General features: G+C 60.7%; 1 protein-coding gene across 1 annotated transcript in view; it reads right to left on the minus strand.

The window, feature by feature from the left end:
* Window positions 1-18,220: 18,220 nt before the first annotated feature.
* Window positions 18,221-21,180, minus strand: part of LOC142485398 (multiple epidermal growth factor-like domains protein 8) — a 111,521-nt gene continuing 108,561 nt past the window's right edge. Inside the window, exon 16 of the mRNA XM_075584416.1 lies at window positions 18,221-18,433. Within this exon, the coding sequence (XP_075440531.1) occupies window positions 18,230-18,433 (204 nt within the window). The 3' untranslated portion in view covers window positions 18,221-18,229. The remainder of the gene's footprint in view (window positions 18,434-21,180) is intronic.

The raw sequence follows: 21,180 nt of genomic DNA on the forward strand, positions 1-21,180 counted from the left end.
ACACACACCCCGTGTCCATCACACACACACACCCCGTGTCCATCACACACACACACCCCGTGTCCATCACACACACACACCCCGTGTCCATCACACACACACACCCCGTGTCCATCACACACACACACCCCGTGTCCATCACACACACACACCCCGTGTCCATCACACACACACACCCCGTGTCCATCACACACACACACCCCGTGTCCATCACACACACACACCCCGTGTCCATCACACACACACCCCCGTGTCCATCACACACACACACCCCGTGTCCATCACACACACACACCCCGTGTCCATCACACACACCCCGTGTCCATCACACACACACCCCGTGTCCATCACACACACACACCCCGTGTCCATCACACACACACCCCGTGTCCATCACACACACACACCCCGTGTCCATCACACACACACACCCCGTGTCCATCACACACCACACCCCCGTGTCCATCACACACACACCCCGTGTCCATCACACACACACACCCCGTGTCCATCACACACACACACCCCGTGTCCATCACACACACACACCCCGTGTCCATCACACACACACCCCGTGTCCATCACACACACACCCCGTGTCCATCACACACACACCCCGTGTCCCCATCACACACACACCACACACCCCGTGTCCATCACACACACCCCGTGTCCATCACACACACACACCCCGTGTCCATCACACACACACCCCGTGTCCATCACACACACACCCCGTGTCCATCACACACACACACCCCGTGTCCATCACACACACACACCCCGTGTCCATCACACACACACACCCCGTGTCCATCACACACACACCCCGTGTCCATCACACACACACCCCGTGTCCATCACACACACACCCCGTGTCCATCACACACACACACCCCGTGTCCATCACACACACACACCCCGTGTCCATCACACACACACCCCGTGTCCATCACACACACCCGTGTCATCACACACCCGTGTCCATCACACACACACCCCGTGTCCATCACACACACACACCCCGTGTCCATCACACACACACCCCGTGTCCATCACACACACACCCGTGTCCATCACACACACACACCCCGTGTCCATCACACACACACACCCCGTGTCCATCACACACACACACCCCCGTGTCCATCACACACACACCCCGTGTCCATCACACACACCCCGTGTCCATCACACACACACACCCCGTGTCCATCACACACACACCCCGTGTCCATCACACACACACACCCCGTGTCCATCACACACACACACCCGTGTCCATCACACACACACACCCCGTGTCCATCACACACACACCCGTGTCCATCACACACACACCCCGTGTCCATCACACACACACCCCGTGTCCATCACACACACACACCCCGTGTCCATCACACACCACACCCCGTGTCCATCACACACACACACCCCGTGTCCATCACACACACACCCCGTGTCCATCACACACACACACCCCGTGTCCATCACACACACACCCCGTGTCCATCACACACACACACCCCGTGTCCATCACACACACACACCCGTGTCCATCACACACACACCCCGTGTCCATCACACACACACACCCCGTGTCCATCACACACACACCCCGTGTCCATCACACACACACCCCGTGTCCATCACACACACACCCCGTGTCCATCACACACACACCCCGTGTCCATCACACACACACACCCGTGTCCATCACACACACACCCCGTGTCCATCACACACACACACCCCGTGTCCATCACACACACACACCCCGTGTCCATCACACACACACACCCCGTGTCCATCACACACACACACCCGTGTCCATCACACACACACACCCCGTGTCCATCACACACACACCCCGTGTCCATCACACACACACCCCGTGTCCATCACACACACACCCCGTGTCCATCACACACACACACCCCGTGTCCATCACACACACACACCCCGTGTCCATCACACACACACCCCGTGTCCATCACACACACACACCCCGTGTCCATCACACACACACCCCGTGTCCATCACACACACACACCCCGTGTCCATCACACACACACCCCGTGTCCATCACACACACACCCGTGTCCATCACACACACACACCCCGTGTCCATCACACACACCACCCGTGTCCATCACACACACACACCCCGTGTCCATCACACACACACCCCGTGTCCATCACACACACACCCCGTGTCCATCACACACACACACCCGTGTCCATCACACACACACACCCCGTGTCCATCACACACACACACCCCGTGTCCATCACACACACACCCGTGTCCATCACACACACACCCCGTGTCCATCACACACACACCCCGTGTCCATCACACACACACACCCCGTGTCCATCACACACACACACCCCGTGTCCATCACACACACACCCCGTGTCCATCACACACACACCCCGTGTCCATCACACACACACCCCGTGTCCATCACACACACACACCCCGTGTCCATCACACACACACCCCGTGTCCATCACACACACACACCCCGTGTCCATCACACACACACCCGTGTCCATCACACACACACACCCCGTGTCCATCACACACACACCCCGTGTCCATCACACACACACACCCCGTGTCCATCACACACACACACCCCGTGTCCATCACACACACCCCCGTGTCCATCACACACACACCCCGTGTCCATCACACACACACCCGTGTCCATCACACACACACACCCCGTGTCCATCACACACACACCCCGTGTCCATCACACACACACCCCGTGTCCATCACACACACACACCCCGTGTCCATCACACACACCCCGTGTCCATCACACACACACCCCGTGTCCATCACACACACACACCCCGTGTCCATCACACACACCCCGTGTCCATCACACACACACCCCGTGTCCATCACACACACACACCCCGTGTCCATCACACACACACCCCGTGTCCATCACACACACACCCCGTGTCCATCACACACACACCCGTGTCCATCACACACACACCCCGTGTCCATCACACACACACCCCGTGTCCATCACACACACACCCCGTGTCCATCACACACACACACCCCGTGTCCATCACACACACACCCCGTGTCCATCACACACACACCCCGTGTCCATCACACACACACCCCGTGTCCATCACACACACACACCCCGTGTCCATCACACACCCCGTGTCCATCACACACACACCCCGTGTCCATCACACACACACCCCGTGTCCATCACACACACACACCCCGTGTCCATCACACACACACCCGTGTCCATCACACACACACACCCCGTGTCCATCACACACACACACCCCGTGTCCATCACACACACACCCCGTGTCCATCACACACACACCCCGTGTCCATCACACACACACCCCGTGTCCATCACACACACCCCGTGTCCATCACACACACACACCCCGTGTCCATCACACACACACACCCCGTGTCCATCACACACACACCCCGTGTCCATCACACACACACCCCGTGTCCATCACACACACACACCCCGTGTCCATCACACACACACACCCCGTGTCCATCACACACACACCCCGTGTCCATCACACACACACCCCGTGTCCATCACACACACACCCCGTGTCCATCACACACACACCCCGTGTCCATCACACACACACACCCCGTGTCCATCACACACACACACCCCGTGTCCATCACACACACACCCCGTGTCCATCACACACACACCCGTGTCCATCACACACACACACCCCGTGTCCATCACACACACACCCCGTGTCCATCACACACACACCCCGTGTCCATCACACACACACCCCGTGTCCATCACACACACACACCCCGTGTCCATCACACACACACACCCCGTGTCCATCACACACACACACCCCGTGTCCATCACACACACACACCCCGTGTCCATCACACACCTCACACACCCGTGTCCATCACACACACACCCCGTGTCCATCACACACACACACCCCGTGTCCATCACACACACACCCCGTGTCCATCACACACACACCCCGTGTCCATCACACACACACACCCCGTGTCCATCACACACACACCCCGTGTCCATCACACACACACCCCGTGTCCATCACACACACACACCCGTGTCCATCACACACACCACCCCGTGTCCATCACACACACACACCCCGTGTCCATCACACACACACACCCCGTGTCCATCACACACACACCCCGTGTCCATCACACACACACCCCGTGTCCATCACACACACACACCCCGTGTCCATCACACACCCGTGTCCATCACACACACACCCCGTGTCCATCACACACACACCCCGTGTCCATCACACACACACACCCCGTGTCCATCACACACCCCGTGTCCATCACACACACACCCCGTGTCCATCACACACACACACCCCGTGTCCATCACACACACACACCCCGTGTCCATCACACACACACACCCCGTGTCCATCACACACACACCCCCGTGTCCATCACACACACACCCCGTGTCCATCACACACACACCCCGTGTCCATCACACACACACCCCGTGTCCATCACACACACACACCCGTGTCCATCACACACACACCCCGTGTCCATCACACACACACCCCGTGTCCATCACACACACCACCCCGTGTCCATCACACACACACCCCGTGTCCATCACACACACACACCCCGTGTCCATCACACACACACACCCCGTGTCCATCACACACACACCCCGTGTCCATCACACACACACCCCGTGTCCATCACACACACACACCCCGTGTCCATCACACACACACCCCGTGTCCATCACACACACACCCCGTGTCCATCACACACACACCCCGTGTCCATCACACACACACACCCCGTGTCCATCACACACCCCGTGTCCATCACACACACACACCCCGTGTCCATCACACACACACCCCGTGTCCATCACACACACACCCCGTGTCCATCACACACACCCCGTGTCCATCACACACACCCCGTGTCCATCACACACACACCCCGTGTCCATCACACACACACACCCCGTGTCCATCACACACACACCCCCGTGTCCATCACACACACACACCCCGTGTCCATCACACACACACCCCGTGTCCATCACACACACACCCCGTGTCCATCACACACACACCCCGTGTCCATCACACACACACCCCCCGTGTCCATCACACACACACCCCGTGTCCATCACACACACACACCCCGTGTCCATCACACACACACACCCCGTGTCCATCACACACACCCCGTGTCCATCACACACACACCCCGTGTCCATCACACACACACACCCCGTGTCCATCACACACACACCCCCGTGTCCATCACACACACACACCCCGTGTCCATCACACACACACACCCCCGTGTCCATCACACACACACACCCGTGTCCATCACACACACACACCCCGTGTCCATCACACACACACACACCCCGTGTCCATCACACACACACACCCCGTGTCCATCACACACACACCCCCGTGTCCATCACACACACACACCCCGTGTCCATCACACACACACACCCCGTGTCCATCACACACACCCCGTGTCCATCACACACACACCCCGTGTCCATCACACACACACACCCCGTGTCCATCACACACACACACCCCGTGTCCATCACACACACACACCCCGTGTCCATCACACACACACACCCCGTGTCCATCACACACACACACCCCGTGTCCATCACACACACACACCCCGTGTCCATCACACACACACCCCGTGTCCATCACACACACACACCCCGTGTCCATCACACACACACACCCCGTGTCCATCACACACACACCCCGTGTCCATCACACACACACCCCGTGTCCATCACACACACACACACCCCGTGTCCATCACACACACACACCCCGTGTCCATCACACACACACACCCCGTGTCCATCACACACACCCCGTGTCCATCACACACACACACCCCGTGTCCATCACACACACACCCCGTGTCCATCACACACACACACCCCGTGTCCATCACACACACACCCCGTGTCCATCACACACACACCCCCGTGTCCATCACACACACACACCCCGTGTCCATCACACACACACCCCGTGTCCATCACACACACACCCCGTGTCCATCACACACACACACCCCGTGTCCATCACACACACACCCCGTGTCCATCACACACACACACCCCGTGTCCATCACACACACACCCCGTGTCCATCACACACACACACCCCGTGTCCATCACACACCCCGTGTCCATCACACACACACACCCCGTGTCCATCACACACACCCCGTGTCCATCACACACACACCCCGTGTCCATCACACACACACACCCCCGTGTCCATCACACACACACACCCGTGTCCATCACACACACACCCCGTGTCCATCACACACACACACCCCGTGTCCATCACACACACACCCCCGTGTCCATCACACACACACACCCCGTGTCCATCACACACACCCCGTGTCCATCACACACACACCCCGTGTCCATCACACACACACCCCGTGTCCATCACACACACACACCCCGTGTCCATCACACACCCCGTGTCCATCACACACACACACCCCGTGTCCATCACACACACACCCCGTGTCCATCACACACACACACCCGTGTCCATCACACACACACACCCCGTGTCCATCACACACACACACCCCCGTGTCCATCACACACACACCCCGTGTCCATCACACACACCCCGTGTCCATCACACACACACACCCCGTGTCCATCACACACACCCCGTGTCCATCACACACACACCCCGTGTCCATCACACACACACACCCCCGTGTCCATCACACACACACACCCCGTGTCCATCACACACACACACCCCGTGTCCATCACACACACACACCCCGTGTCCATCACACACACACACCCCGTGTCCATCACACACACACCCCGTGTCCATCACACACACACACCCCGTGTCCATCACACACACACACCCCGTGTCCATCACACACACACCCCGTGTCCATCACACACACACCCCGTGTCCATCACACACACACACCCCGTGTCCATCACACACACACCCCGTGTCCATCACACACACACCCCGTGTCCATCACACACACACACCCCGTGTCCATCACACACACACACCCCGTGTCCATCACACACACACCCCGTGTCCATCACACACACACCCCGTGTCCATCACACACACACACACCCCGTGTCCATCACACACACACCCCGTGTCCATCACACACACACACCCCGTGTCCATCACACACACACACCCCGTGTCCATCACACACACACACCCCGTGTCCATCACACACACACCCCGTGTCCATCACACACACACACCCCGTGTCCATCACACACACACACCCCGTGTCCATCACACACACCCCGTGTCCATCACACACACACACCCCGTGTCCATCACACACACACCCCGTGTCCATCACACACACACACCCCCGTGTCCATCACACACACACACCCCGTGTCCATCACACACACACACCCCGTGTCCATCACACACACACACCCCGTGTCCATCACACACACACACCCCGTGTCCATCACACACACACACACACCCCGTGTCCATCACACACACACACCCCGTGTCCATCACACACACACACCCCGTGTCCATCACACACACACACCCGTGTCCATCACACACACACACCCCGTGTCCATCACACACACACACCCCGTGTCCATCACACACACACCCCGTGTCCATCACACACACACACCCCGTGTCCATCACACACACACACCCCGTGTCCATCACACACACACACCCCGTGTCCATCACACACACACCCCGTGTCCATCACACACACACACCCCGTGTCCATCACACACACACACCCCGTGTCCATCACACACACACACCCCGTGTCCATCACACACACACACCCCGTGTCCATCACACACACACACCCCGTGTCCATCACACACACACACCCCGTGTCCATCACACACACACCCCGTGTCCATCACACACACACACCCCGTGTCCATCACACACACACCCCGTGTCCATCACACACACACCCCCGTGTCCATCACACACACCCCGTGTCCATCACACACACACACCCCGTGTCCATCACACACACCCCGTGTCCATCACACACACACCCCGTGTCCATCACACACACACACCCCGTGTCCATCACACACACACCCCGTGTCCATCACACACACCCCGTGTCCATCACACACACACCCCGTGTCCATCACACACACACACCCCGTGTCCATCACACACACACCCCGTGTCCATCACACACACACCCCGTGTCCATCACACACACACACCCCGTGTCCATCACACACACACACCCCGTGTCCATCACACACACACCCCGTGTCCATCACACACACACCCCGTGTCCATCACACACACACCCCGTGTCCATCACACACCCCGTGTCCATCACACACACACACCCCGTGTCCATCACACACACACCCCGTGTCCATCACACACACACACCCCCGTGTCCATCACACACACACACCCGTGTCCATCACACACACACACCCCGTGTCCATCACACACACACACACCCCGTGTCCATCACACACACACACCCCCGTGTCCATCACACACACACACCCCGTGTCCATCACACACACACACCCCGTGTCCATCACACACACACACCCCGTGTCCATCACACACACACACCCCCGTGTCCATCACACACACACACCCCGTGTCCATCACACACACACACCCCGTGTCCATCACACACACACACCCCGTGTCCATCACACACACACACCCCGTGTCCATCACACACACACACCCCGTGTCCATCACACACACACACCCCGTGTCCATCACACACACACACCCCCGTGTCCATCACACACACACCCCCGTGTCCATCACACACACACCCCGTGTCCATCACACACACACACCCCGTGTCCATCACACACACACACACCCCGTGTCCATCACACACCCCGTGTCCATCACACACACACCCCCGTGTCCATCACACACACCCCGTGTCCATCACACACACACACCCGTGTCCATCACACACACACACCCCGTGTCCATCACACACACACACCCCGTGTCCATCACACACACACCCCGTGTCCATCACACACACACACCCCGTGTCCATCACACACACCCCCCGTGTCCATCACACACACACCCCGTGTCCATCACACACACACACCCCGTGTCCATCACACACACACCCCGTGTCCATCACACACACACCCCGTGTCCATCACACACACACACCCCGTGTCCATCACACACACACACCCCGTGTCCATCACACACACACCCCGTGTCCATCACACACACACCCCGTGTCCATCACACACACACCCCGTGTCCATCACACACACACACCCGTGTCCATCACACACACACACCCCCGTGTCCATCACACACACACCCGTGTCCATCACACACACACACCCCGTGTCCATCACACACACACACCCCGTGTCCATCACACACACACCCCGTGTCCATCACACACACACCCCGTGTCCATCACACACACACACCCCGTGTCCATCACACACACACCCCGTGTCCATCACACACACACACCCCGTGTCCATCACACACACACCCCGTGTCCATCACACACACACACCCCGTGTCCATCACACACACACACCCCGTGTCCATCACACACACACACACCCCGTGTCCATCACACACACACACCCCGTGTCCATCACACACACACACCCCGTGTCCATCACACACACACACCCCGTGTCCATCACACACACACCCCGTGTCCATCACACACACACCCCGTGTCCATCACACACACACCCCGTGTCCATCACACACACCCCCGTGTCCATCACACACACACCCCGTGTCCATCACACACACACACCCCGTGTCCATCACACACACACACCCCGTGTCCATCACACACACACACCCCGTGTCCATCACACACACACCCCGTGTCCATCACACACACACACCCCGTGTCCATCACACACACACCCCGTGTCCATCACACACACACCCCGTGTCCATCACACACACACCCCGTGTCCATCACACACACACCCCGTGTCCATCACACACACACACCCCGTGTCCATCACACACACACCCCGTGTCCATCACACACACACACCCCGTGTCCATCACACACACACACCCCGTGTCCATCACACACACACACCCCGTGTCCATCACACACACACCCCGTGTCCATCACACACACACACCCCGTGTCCATCACACACACACACCCCGTGTCCATCACACACACAACACCCCCGTGTCCATCACACACACACACACCCCGTGTCCATCACACACACACACCCCGTGTCCATCACACACACACCCCCGTGTCCATCACACACACACACCCCGTGTCCATCACACACACACACCCCGTGTCCATCACACACACACACCCCGTGTCCATCACACACACACACCCCGTGTCCATCACACACACACACCCCGTGTCCATCACACACACACCCCGTGTCCATCACACACACACACCCCGTGTCCATCACACACACACACCCCGTGTCCATCACACACACACCCCGTGTCCATCACACACACACACCCCGTGTCCATCACACACACACACCCCGTGTCCATCACACACACACACCCCGTGTCCATCACACACACACACCCCGTGTCCATCACACACACACACCCCGTGTCCATCACACACACACACACCCCGTGTCCATCACACACACACCCCGTGTCCATCACACACACACACCCCGTGTCCATCACACACACACACCCCGTGTCCATCACACACACACCCCGTGTCCATCACACACACACACCCCGTGTCCATCACACACACACCCCGTGTCCATCACACACCCCGTGTCCATCACACACACACCCCCGTGTCCATCACACACACACACCCCGTGTCCATCACACACACACACCCCGTGTCCATCACACACACACCCCGTGTCCATCACACACACACACCCCGTGTCCATCACACACACACCCCGTGTCCATCACACACACACCCCGTGTCCATCACACACACACCCCGTGTCCATCACACACACACACCCCCGTGTCCATCACACACACACACCCCCGTGTCCATCACACACACACACCCCGTGTCCATCACACACACACACCCCGTGTCCATCACACACACACCCCGTGTCCATCACACACACACACCCCGTGTCCATCACACACACACCCCCGTGTCCATCACACACACACCCCGTGTCCATCACACACACACACCCCGTGTCCATCACACACACACACCCCGTGTCCATCACACACACACCCCGTGTCCATCACACACACACACCCCGTGTCCATCACACACACACCCCCGTGTCCATCACACACACACACCCCGTGTCCATCACACACACACACCCCGTGTCCATCACACACACACACCCCGTGTCCATCACACACACACCCCGTGTCCATCACACACACACACCCCGTGTCCATCACACACACACACCCGTGTCCATCACACACACACCCCCCGTGTCCATCACACACACACACCCGTGTCCATCACACACACACCCGTGTCCATCACACACACACACCCCGTGTCCATCACACACACACCCCGTGTCCATCACACACACACACCCCGTGTCCATCACACACACACACCCCGTGTCCATCACACACACACACCCCGTGTCCATCACACACACACACCCCGTGTCCATCACACACACACCCCCGTGTCCATCACACACCCCGTGTCCATCACACACACACACCCCGTGTCCATCACACACACACACACCCCGTGTCCATCACACACACACCCCGTGTCCATCACACACACCCCCGTGTCCATCACACACACACACCCCGTGTCCATCACACACACACACCCCGTGTCCATCACACACACACACCCCGTGTCCATCACACACACACACCCCGTGTCCATCACACACACACCCCCGTGTCCATCACACACACACACCCCGTGTCCATCACACACACACCCCGTGTCCATCACACCACACACCCGTGTCCATCACACACACACACCCCGTGTCCATCACACACACACACCCCGTGTCCATCACACACCCCGTGTCCATCACACACACACACCCCGTGTCCATCACACACACCCCGTGTCCATCACACACACACACCCCGTGTCCATCACACACACACCCCGTGTCCATCACACACACACCCCGTGTCCATCACACACACACACCCCGTGTCCATCACACACACACACACCCCGTGTCCATCACACACACACCCCGTGTCCATCACACACACCCGTGTCCATCACACACACACACACCCCGTGTCCATCACACACACACCCCGTGTCCATCACACACACACCCCGTGTCCATCACACACACACCCCGTGTCCATCACACACACACCCCGTGTCCATCACACACACACCCCCGTGTCCATCACACACACACACCCCGTGTCCATCACACACACACACCCCGTGTCCATCACACACACACCCCGTGTCCATCACACACACACACCCCGTGTCCATCACACACACACACCCGTGTCCATCACACACCCCGTGTCCATCACACACACACACCCCGTGTCCATCACACACACACCCCGTGTCCATCACACACACACCCCCGTGTCCATCACACACACCCCGTGTCCATCACACACACACACCCCGTGTCCATCACACACACACCCCGTGTCCATCACACACACACACCCCCGTGTCCATCACACACACCCCGTGTCCATCACACACACACACCCCGTGTCCATCACACACACACACCCCGTGTCCATCACACACACACCCCGTGTCCATCACACACACACCCCCCGTGTCCATCACACACACACCCCGTGTCCATCACACACACACACCCCGTGTCCATCACACACACACACCCCGTGTCCATCACACACACACACCCCGTGTCCATCACACACACACACCCCGTGTCCATCACACACACACACCCCGTGTCCATCACACACACACACCCCGTGTCCATCACACACACACACCCCGTGTCCATCACACACACACACCCCGTGTCCATCACACACACACACACCCCGTGTCCATCACACACACACACCCCGTGTCCATCACACACACACCCCGTGTCCATCACACACACACCCCGTGTCCATCACACACACACACCCCCGTGTCCATCACACACACACACCCCGTGTCCATCACACACACACACCCCGTGTCCATCACACACACACCCCGTGTCCATCACACACACACACCCCGTGTCCATCACACACACACACCCCGTGTCCATCACACACACACACCCCGTGTCCATCACACACACACACACCCCGTGTCCATCACACACACACACCCCGTGTCCATCACACACACACACCCCGTGTCCATCACACACACACACCCCGTGTCCATCACACACACACCCCGTGTCCATCACACACACACCCCGTGTCCATCACACACACACCCCGTGTCCATCACACACACACCCCGTGTCCATCACACACACACACCCCCGTGTCCATCACACACACACCCCGTGTCCATCACACACACACCCCGTGTCCATCACACACACACCCCGTGTCCATCACACACACACACCCCGTGTCCATCACACACACACCCCGTGTCCATCACACACACACCCCGTGTCCATCACACACACACACCCCGTGTCCATCACACACACACCCCGTGTCCATCACACACACACACCCCGTGTCCATCACACACACACACCCCGTGTCCATCACACACACACACCCCGTGTCCATCACACACACACACCCCGTGTCCATCACACACACACACCCCGTGTCCATCACACACACACCCCGTGTCCATCACACACACACACCCCGTGTCCATCACACACACACACCCCGTGTCCATCACACACACACCCCGTGTCCATCACACACACACACCCCGTGTCCATCACACACACACCCCGTGTCCATCACACACACACCCCGTGTCCATCACACACACACCCCGTGTCCATCACACACACACCCCCGTGTCCATCACACACACACACCCCGTGTCCATCACACACACACACCCCGTGTCCATCCACACACACCCCGTGTCCATCACACACACACCCGTGTCCATCACACACACACCCCGTGTCCATCACACACACACACCCCGTGTCCATCACACACACACCCCGTGTCCATCACACACACACACCCGTGTCCATCACACACACACCCCGTGTCCATCACACACACACCCCGTGTCCATCACACACACACACCCCGTGTCCATCACACACCCCGTGTCCATCACACACACACACCCGTGTCCATCACACACACACCCCGTGTCCATCACACACACACACCCCGTGTCCATCACACACACACCCCGTGTCCATCACACACACACACCCCGTGTCCATCACACACACACCCCGTGTCCATCACACACACACACCCCGTGTCCATCACACACACACACCCCGTGTCCATCACACACACACACCCCGTGTCCATCACACACACACCCCGTGTCCATCACACACACACACCCGTGTCCATCACACACACACCCCGTGTCCATCACACACACACACCCCGTGTCCATCACACACACACCCCGTGTCCATCACACACACACACCCGTGTCCATCACACACACACACCCCGTGTCCATCACACACACACACACACCCCGTGTCCATCACACACACACACCCCGTGTCCATCACACACACACACCCCGTGTCCATCACACACACACACCCCGTGTCCATCACACACACACACCCCGTGTCCATCACACACACACCCCGTGTCCATCACACACACACCCCGTGTCCATCACACACACACACACACACACCCCGTGTCCATCACACACACACACCCCGTGTCCATCACACACCACACCCCGTGTCCATCACACACACACACCCCGTGTCCATCACACACACACCCCGTGTCCATCACACACACACACCCCGTGTCCATCACACACACACACCCCGTGTCCATCACACACACACACCCCGTGTCCATCACACACACACACCCCGTGTCCATCACACACACCCCGTGTCCATCACACACACACACCCCGTGTCCATCACACACACACACCCCGTGTCCATCACACACACACACCCCGTGTCCATCACACACACACACCCCGTGTCCATCACACACACACACCCCGTGTCCATCACACACACACCCCGTGTCCATCACACACACACACCCGTGTCCATCACACACACACACCCCGTGTCCATCACACACACACCCCGTGTCCATCACACACACACCCCGTGTCCATCACACCACACACCCGTGTCCATCACACACACACACCCCGTGTCCATCACACACACACCCCGTGTCCATCACACACACACCCCGTGTCCATCACACACACACCCCGTGTCCATCACACACACACACCCCGTGTCCATCACACACACACACCCCGTGTCCATCACACACACACACCCCGTGTCCATCACACACACACACCCGTGTCCATCACACACACACCCCGTGTCCATCACACACACACACCCCGTGTCCATCACACACACACACACACACACCCCGTGTCCATCACACACACACACACACACACCCCGTGTCCATCACACACACACACACCCCGTGTCCATCACACACACACACCCCGTGTCCATCACACACACACACCCCGTGTCCATCACACACACACCCGTGTCCATCACACACACACACCCCGTGTCCATCACACACACACCCCCGTGTCCATCACACACACACACACCCCGTGTCCATCACACACACACACCCCGTGTCCATCACACACACACACCCCGTGTCCATCACACACACACCCCGTGTCCATCACACACACCCCGTGTCCATCACACACACACACCCCGTGTCCATCACACACACCACCCCGTGTCCATCACACACACACCCCGTGTCCATCACACACACACACACCCCGTGTCCATCACACACACACACACCCCGTGTCCATCACACACACACACCCCGTGTCCATCACACACACACACCCCGTGTCCATCACACACACACCCCGTGTCCATCACACACACACACCCCGTGTCCATCACACACACACATCCCGTGTCCATCACACACACACACCCCGTGTCCATCACACACACACACCCCGTGTCCATCACACACACACACACCCCGTGTCCATCACACACACACACCCGTGTCCATCACACACACACACCCCGTGTCCATCACACACCCCGTGTCCATCACACACACACCCCGTGTCCATCACACACACACCCCGTGTCCATCACACACACACCCCGTGTCCATCACACACACACCCCGTGTCCATCACACACACACCCCGTGTCCATCACACACACACACCCCGTGTCCATCACACACACACCCCGTGTCCATCACACACACACACCCTGTGTCCATCACACACACACCCCGTGTCCATCACACACACACCCCGTGTCCATCACACACACACACCCCGTGTCCATCACACACACACCCCGTGTCCATCACACACACACCCCGTGTCCATCACACACCCCGTGTCCATCACACACACACACCCCGTGTCCATCACACACACACACCCCGTGTCCATCACACACACACACACCCCGTGTCCATCACACACACACACCCCGTGTCCATCACACACACACACCCCGTGTCCATCACACACACACACCCCGTGTCCATCACACACACACCCCGTGTCCATCACACACACACACCCCGTGTCCATCACACACACACCCCGTGTCCATCACACACACACCCCGTGTCCATCACACACACACACCCCGTGTCCATCACACACACACCCCGTGTCCATCACACACACACCCCGTGTCCATCACACACACACACCCCGTGTCCATCACACACACACACCCCGTGTCCATCACACACACCCCGTGTCCATCACACACACACACCCCCGTGTCCATCCCACACACACCCCGTGTCCATCACACACACACCCCGTGTCCATCACACACACCCCGTGTCCATCACACACACACACCCCGTGTCCATCACACACCCCCGTGTCCATCACACACACACACCCCGTGTCCATCACACACACACACCCCGTGTCCATCACACACACACACCCCGTGTCCATCACACACACACACCCCGTGTCCATCACACACACACACCCCGTGTCCATCACACACACACACCCCGTGTCCATCACACACACACACCCCGTGTCCATCACACACACACCCCGTGTCCATCACACACACACACCCCGTGTCCATCACACACACACACCCCGTGTCCATCACACACACACACCCCGTGTCCATCACACACACACACCCCGTGTCCATCACACACACACACCCCGTGTCCATCACACACACACCCCGTGTCCATCACACACACACCCCGTGTCCATCACACACACACCCCGTGTCCATCACACACACACCCCGTGTCCATCACACACCCCCGTGTCCATCACACACACACACCCCCGTGTCCATCACACACACACACCCCGTGTCCATCACACACACACACCCCGTGTCCATCACACACACACGCCCCGTGTCCATCACACACACACCCCGTGTCCATCACACACACACACCCCGTGTCCATCACACACACACACCCCGTGTCCATCACACACACACCCCGTGTCCATCACACACACACACCCCGTGTCCATCACACACACCCCGTGTCCATCACACACACACCCCGTGTCCATCACACACACACACACCCCGTGTCCATCACACACACACCCCCCGTGTCCATCACACACACACACACACACCCCGTGTCCATCACACACACACACCCCGTGTCCATCACACACACACCCCGTGTCCATCACACACACACACCCCGTGTCCATCACACACACACCCCGTGTCCATCACACACACACACCCCGTGTCCATCACACACACACCCCGTGTCCATCACACACACACACCCCGTGTCCATCACACACACACCCCGTGTCCATCACACACACCCCGTGTCCATCACACACACACCCCCGTGTCCATCACACACACACCCCGTGTCCATCACACACACACCCCGTGTCCATCACACACACACGCACACAGTGTCTCCCACACAACCCCCGAGGGATGCCTGCACAGTGACACAGTGACACAGTGACACACACTTACGCTGCCCCCGGCACGCCCGTGCGGTCCCACGTCAGGGTCAGTTCGCTGGTGTGACCGTTGCCCGTGTTGTTGAGGTACCCCTCTATCTGTACGGCGTAGCGGCTTCCGCGCTCAGCGTTCGGGAACAGCCGCTCGCCGCTGTTTCTCTGCAGGGGGCGCCGCTCCTGTTCCTGGTGCACAGTCCAACGCCCCACCTCCTCCTAAAATACAGGCGGGGGGGGCGCTGAGAGAGGGAGAGGCTGGGGGGCGCTGAGAGAGGGGAGAGGCTGGGGGGGCGCTGAGAGAGGGGAGAGGCTGGGGGCGCTGAGAGAGGGGAGAGGCTGGGGGGCGCTGAGAGAGGGGAGAGGCTGGGAGCCGCTGAGAGAGGGGAGGCTGGGGGCGCTGAGAGAGGGGAGAGGCTGGGGGGCGCTGAGAGAGGGGAGAGGCTGGGGGGGCGCTGAGAGAGGGGAGAGGCTGGGGGTGCTGAGAGAGGGGAGAGGCTGGGCGCTGAGAGAGGGGAGAGGCTGGGGGGCCGCTGAGAGAGGGGAGAGGCTGGGCCGCTGAGAGAGGGGAGAGGCTGGGGGGCGCTGAGAGAGGGGAGAGGCTGGGGCGCTGAGAGAGGGAGAGGCTGGGGGGCGCTGAGAGAGGGGAGGCTGGGGGCCGCTGAGAGAGAGGAGAGGCTGGGGGGGCGCTGAGAGAGGGGGAGGCTTGGGCCGCTGAGAGAGAGGAGAGGCTGGGGGGCCGCTGAGAGAGGGGAGAGGCTGGGGGGCGCTGAGAGAGAGGAGAGGCTGGGGGGCGCTGAGAGAGGGGAGAGGCTGGGGGGCGCTGAGAGAGGGGAGAGGCTGGGGGGCTGAGAGAGGGGAGAGGCTGGGGGGCGCTGAGAGAGGGGAGAGGCCTGGGGGGCGCTGAGAGAGAGGAGAGGCTGGGGGGCGCTGAGAGAGGGGAGAGGCTGGGGGGCCGCTGAGAGAGAGGAGAGGCTGGGGGGCGCTGAGAGAGGGGAGAGGCTGGGGGCCGCTGAGAGAGGAGGAGAGGCTGGGGGGGCCGCTGAGAGAGGGAGAGGCTGGGGGGGCGCTGAGAGAGGGGAGAGGCTGGGGGGGCGCTGAGAGAGGGGAGGCTGGGGGGCGCTGAGAGAGGGGAGAGGCTGGGGGGCGCTGAGAGAGGGGAGAGGCTGGGGGGCGCTGAGAGAGAGGAGAGGCTGGGGGGGCCGCTGAGAGAGGGGAGAGGCTGGGGGCCGCTGAGAGAGAGGAGAGGCTGGGGGGCCGCTGAGAGAGGGAGAGGCTGGGGGGGCGCTGAGAGAGGGGAGAGGCTGGGCCGCTGAGAGAGAGGAGAGGCTGGGGGGCCGCTGAGAGAGGGGAGAGGCTGGGGGGGCCGCTGAGAGAGGGGAGAGGCTGGGGGGCGCTGAGAGAGGGGAGAGGCTGGGGGGCCGCTGAGAGAGAGGAGAGGCCGCTGAGAGAGGGGAGAGGCTGGGGGGCGCTGAGAGATGGGAGAGGCTGGGCCGCTGAGAGAGAGGAGAGGCTGGGGGGGCTGCTGAGAGAGAGGAGAGGCTGGGGGGGCCGCTGAGAGAGGGGAGAGGCTGGGGGGCTGCTGAGAGGAGAGGCTGGGGGGGCCGATGAGAGAGGGGAGAGGCTGGGGGCGCTGAGAGAGAGGAGAGGCTGGGGGGCGCTGAGAGAGGGGAGAGGCTGGGGGGCGCTGAGAGAGGGGAGAGGCTGGGGGGGCCGCTGAGAGAGGGGAGAGGCTGGGGGGCCGCTGAGAGAGGGGAGAGGCTGGGCCGCTGAGAGAGAGGAGAGGCTGGGGGGGCCGCTGAGAGAGGGGAGAGGCTGGGGGCGCTGAGAGAGGGGAGAGGCTGGGGGGCCGCTGAGAGAGAGGAGAGGCTGGGGGGGCCGCTGAGAGAGAGGAGAGGCTGGGGGGCGCGGCTGGGGGGCTGCTGAGAGAGGGGAGAGGCTGGGCCGCTGAGAGAGAGGAGAGGCTGGGGGGGCCGCTGAGAGAGAGGAGAGGCTGGGGGGGCCGCTGAGAGAGAGGAGAGGCTGGGGGGGCCGCTGAGAGAGGGGAGAGGCTGGGGGGCCGCTGAGAGAGGGGAGAGGCTGGGGGGCGCTGAGAGGAGAGGCTGGGGGGGCCGCTGAGAGAGGGGAGAGGCTGGGGGGCTGCTGAGAGGAGAGGCTGGGGGGGCCGCTGAGAGAGGGGAGAGGCTGGGGGGCCGCTGAGAGAGGGGAGAGGCTGGGGGGCGCTGAGAGAGGGGAGAGGCTGGGGGGCGCTGAGAGAGGGGAGAGGCTGGGGGGCGCTGAGAGAGGGGAGAGGCTGGGGGGGCGCTGAGAGAGGGGAGAGGCTGGGGGGGGCGCTGAGAGAGGGGAGAGGCTGGGGGGACGCTGAGAGAGGGGAGAGGCTGGGGGGTGCTGAGAGAGGGGAGAGGCTGGGGGGCCGCTGAGGGGAGAGGCTGGGGGTCGCTGAGAGAGGGGAGAGGCTGGGGGGCGCTGAGAGAGGGGAGAGGCTTGGGGGCGCTGAGAGAGGGGAGAGGCTGGGGGGCCGCTGAGAGAGGGGAGAGGCGGGGGGGCGCTGAGAGAGGGGAGAGGCTGGGGGGCGCTGAGAGAGGGGAGAGGCTGGGGGGGCGCTGAGAGAGGGGAGAGGCTGGGGGGCCGCTGAGAGGGGAGAGGCGGGGGGCGCTGAGAGAGGGGAGAGGCTGGGGGGCCGCTGAGGGGAGAGGCTGGGGGGGCGCTGAGAGAGGGGAGAAGCTGGGGGGCGCTGAGAGAGGGGAGAGGCTGGGGGGGCGCTGAGAGAGGGGAGAGGCTGGGGAGGCGCTGAGAGAGGGGAGAGGCTGGGGGCGCTGAGAGAGGGGAGAGGCTGGGGGGCGCTGAGAGAGGGGAGAGGCTGGGGGGCCGCTGAGAGAGGGGAGAGGCGGGGGACGCTGAGAAAGGGGAGAGGCTGGGGGGCCGCTGAGAGACGGGAGAGGCGGGGGGCGCTGAGAGAGGGGAGA

Source organism: Ascaphus truei, unplaced genomic scaffold, assembly GCF_040206685.1.
Source record: "Ascaphus truei isolate aAscTru1 unplaced genomic scaffold, aAscTru1.hap1 HAP1_SCAFFOLD_587, whole genome shotgun sequence".
In the NCBI taxonomy this organism is placed as follows: domain Eukaryota; kingdom Metazoa; phylum Chordata; class Amphibia; order Anura; family Ascaphidae; genus Ascaphus; species Ascaphus truei.